General features: G+C 33.3%; 1 protein-coding gene across 2 annotated transcripts; it reads right to left on the bottom strand.

Moving 5' to 3' along the window:
- Positions 1-1,156: 1,156 nt before the first annotated feature.
- LOC111997100 (ureide permease 1) lies at positions 1,157-4,076 on the bottom strand. Of its 2 annotated transcripts, none has more exons than XM_024029156.2 (6): positions 3,652-4,076; positions 3,311-3,467; positions 2,665-2,708; positions 2,469-2,569; positions 1,853-2,227; positions 1,157-1,677 (listed from the first exon to the last, which is right to left on the bottom strand). In XM_024029156.2, exons 1-6 carry the CDS (start codon positions 3,794-3,796, stop codon positions 1,525-1,527), a joined length of 975 nt encoding a protein of 324 aa, XP_023884924.2. In that variant the 5' UTR covers positions 3,797-4,076; the 3' UTR covers positions 1,157-1,524. The 2 variants fall into 2 exon arrangements, with proteins under 2 accessions (XP_023884924.2, XP_023884939.2); XM_024029171.2 differs by having other exon boundaries at positions 2,469-2,572.
- Positions 4,077-4,149: the final 73 nt, after the last annotated feature.

The raw sequence follows: 4,149 nt of genomic DNA on the forward strand, positions 1-4,149 counted from the left end.
AAATATACATCACTGATTTAAGCGAAATTTGAAATTATCCGCCTCATACTATATAAATTTGTTTAAAATTAAATGGCGTAAATCCATAGATAATATATATTATTTCTAATCCTTTTTTACGGGTTTTGTTTTTCCAGTCTGAAAACATAGAACATTTAATAATTTTCATTCTCAAAAATGAAGCTCACAATGAGTTTTCACCCAAATTCTTACGGTCTCACCTCACCTCCATATCATAACCTCTTTGCATTATGTGCTGTAAAGAAATGTAATCTTAATTGAATGGGGTTATTATGATATATGCCCATATAGATTAGAAATAATTATACATTTCATATGAGTTAAAACTTAGGACAAATTATTTTAGTACTGTACCTTAGATTCGCCAATTAAATTCAACAATGTAACAGTATTTAATTATTTATTAATGCAGCACATTTTTAAAAAAACAATTTTTTTTTTTTTGAGAAACAAACACACACACACACACAAAGGAGAGAGAAAGAGTTTCTAATATAAAGGCACACCATATAATTAAATTATGTGATTTATAAATCAATGCAACTACATAGTGAAATTAGTCAATTGAGAATCTAAGATACAACACATAAGAAGTTGGAACCAAGTTTTATCTTTTCATATGATCAACCAATTTCCCGCATCATAGCCACACATCATAACATCATAAACATATAAAATGGAAGTGAAACTAATTTGAACTAAAAGAAAGGAAGAAAAAAAAATATATGATGCATATTGTTATGTCCTGCAACTTACCAATTCAGATTGATGAAGTCTAAAGTTTAAATAATTATCCGATTATATATTAGGATATTCTTTTAGATTCTATTTAGTTTCGTTTTATTTTCAATTTGTATTTAAATAGGAGTTGGTTCCTATTTTTTTAGGATTGCATTGTGATGAAATTATCTCATCCTTGACTATTTATATACCTTGAATGCATTAAATGCATTAATCACAATCAAGTAGAAAATTAACCAAAAAATCTATTTCCTCCTCAAGTTCAAGAGGTTAATCACCTAGAATTGATCAATAATTTATCCTTTTTTTTTTTTTTTTTTATCCCAGTTCACAACACATATTATAAAGATCAAAATAAGAGGAGGTAAGGAGGGGAGGGGGTTATTGGTTGAAATAAAGAACACTATGCAATTCACTTATTTTATTTTGAAAAGAAAAATATAAAAACGTAGAAACAAAGATTAAAGTTACAGGTATTGGCAGTGTCTAAATCAACCACTGCATGCTAACAGAGATACATTAAGAATTTGATTGCAATTTTTCTTTACTATACTCATCAACCTCGCCCCAATTTGTGTCTTTTTAAAGAGATGACTGAGAATTCTGTAGTTGAATATTGGGAATGACAGCAACACTGTACATGGCCATTTTTGCATCTCAACCAACCAACAGCATATGCCTTCTATCTTCACAACTGTGTCAACTATTTTAACAATTTATGTTTTATAAAATTTCCAGACAATGACTTCCCCAACTGCAAACTTATTTTCTATGCCCTGATGATGCCATAAGAACTCCAACGGCTACAACAAACATAAACAACATGCTGATAAGTAATATATACGTTTTTCGTGATGATCTCTGATACTCTCCAAAGATAAGTATGCCCCAAAAGGTGCTCACAAGTGGAAGTGCCTGTGTATCACCGCAAAATTGATATGAGCATTGAGAATTTGGTAAACATGCATGTGTGATAGGTACACGTCTCTAAGCACTCGTATGTTAGTAAAAAATGTCATAATTATCAGTATCATAATTGTATGTAACAATATGTATCCACATACTGACTTGTACAAGTAATAAACCTAACCTGAACAGCATCTGCTGCTGCATATCCTGCTGCTTCACCTCCCATAAATTGAAGACCATTTCCAAACCCACACAAGAACCCAGCCAAAAAGGCCCAGCCTCGGCCATTCCAGTCTGATAAGTAAGCCTTAAGGGATGATTTGGGTAAGTTTAGTATAGGGTGGTAAAGGAAGATGATATTTAGAATGATGCCGATGACAAAACAAGAAACTGAGAAGTAGAAAAATGCAGTATAGACAGACAAGTGAGGAACCCCTTCCTTTAAAGTGTGCCATTGATCATTTGTTGCCAAATTGAACGCTGGAGAGAATAGAGAGAAGCAAATTCCAGCAAAGAATGTTATGGCCAGTCCAATTATAGTGCTCTTACCAAACACCTGCAATTAGAATATTATAACCAGTAAATCCAAAGATATTTTGTCTATTGATGCAGGAAATTCATTCTAAAAAGCAAGAGGTGGGCCACTAATTAGATGCAGATTCAGTGCAGTCATCATCCCATAACTTCATGTATAATGGGACCAAATTAATTATGTGTGTGTTGGAAGGTATAAATGAAAATACCATAATTCTAGATTAAAATTTTAAAACTATCCATAATCAATCAAAACTGCCAACCTTAATCGATCTTCTGTTCTCAAGTTCTATGAGGAAACCTGCAGTTCCCGCTCTGGCCTTCTCTGCAGAACCACTTCCATTTTCGACATCACTCTCTCTAACTACTGATGTCCCATGTTGAAGAGAGAGAGAGAGTTAACAGTTTTATTGAATGAAGGAATCCCAAAGCTAGAAAACTAAGAGTCTAGAGAGTTACCATCATTTGTAAGTGTTTCTTTATCCGTGGAAAAACCTATAGCTCTGTCAAAAGGTTCAATTGTAGAAGCATTAGTGTTATATGATCCATAATGCATAAGAAGTAAGAAAAGATTTCCCGATACAATTGAAATTTTACTAAAACATGACCTTAACCTAACAAACTCATAGCAAGGATTAGTTGAAAAACAACCATCAAGATAAGCATTAAGAAAGAAAATTAACAGCACTTCCTTTCAAGAAAAAAGAACATACTTCTCAACAAATCTATCATCTCCACAAATGGAAAAATAAAAGGCTTCTTTCATTAAGTTAGAAGTTTTTGTACCTTTTTTTAATGCATTATTGGCAGCTGCTTATCATAAATTGAGCTGTCCCTAGGCTTCTCATTCATGAAGTCGTATGCAGGTGCTTCATTATTCATTAACATAGCACAATGTAACAACTGTATTCTTCTTCTGAAGTTTTAGAATGGAAAATGAACCACACAGAAAGGTACCAGTTTAAAATTTAATTCAGATTTAAGATTCCATGGGTACTTTAGCTGATTTTCACTAATCAATTAAGCAACATTTATTATCAACAAAAGAAACCTTTAATCCAAAGCAGAACATTTTCATTTATAACTATGAAGGTTAGAGGTATACTTAGTGGACAAACTTTTGAGCTTTTCCTTATTGTCAGCTGCATTGGATGCATGAACAAAAGAGCCAAGACAAACCGCAATCAAGAAGCAACCAACACCAGGGAAAAGAATATCAGCTCTGTTGATTTTATCGTCTAAAAAGTAATTCATGGTTGTGCCTGTTACAATCAGAACAAATACAATAATGAAAATTACTATCTTGCCAATCTTTTACTTCATCCTTTTGAAAATGCATTTCCACACACAAATACATACACAAATTGGGGTTGTGTGCGTTTATTTGTATATACATGTGCATGTTCATTTGCCTCTGTATGTTTAGAGAGAGAGAGAGAGAGAGACCTATAACAACAATTATGCTTGAAGAAATCACCTCTGTCACTGATAAACCAACTAAAGCCAAACTATACTGTGTAGACAGATTACCAATGCTGAGCACCACCCCACCTGCCATTGCAAATAAAACGGAGGGCCAGTTATCCTGCATCAAGCACCCCAGAAGAATTATGAATCACTTTTAACTGATACAATGCCATTGCAACAAGATTCGTGGCCAAGTCTTCAGCATAAATCCCCCTTAGAAGATTCAAAACTACTTCCATTTGAAATAAAGCACAATTGAGATTTGTAATGCTACATAATTAAAACTAGATGAGGGACTAGGACGCTAGTTTACTTAAAAGTGAACGACCTACTATAGATTGAACCATTTAAGCAAACATCATCCCCAAGCCACAAGCGAACTCAGCATCCAATGACATTTCATTCAGCACCCTTAAAGAACTTATATGCATTCTCATCTCCAACAAGCGTCTCAATATTACAGCTCCAAATAATTAT

Source organism: Quercus suber, unplaced genomic scaffold (genome assembly GCF_002906115.3).
Source record: "Quercus suber isolate HL8 unplaced genomic scaffold, Cork oak 2.0 scaffold_357, whole genome shotgun sequence".
Lineage (NCBI taxonomy): Eukaryota > Viridiplantae > Streptophyta > Magnoliopsida > Fagales > Fagaceae > Quercus > Quercus suber.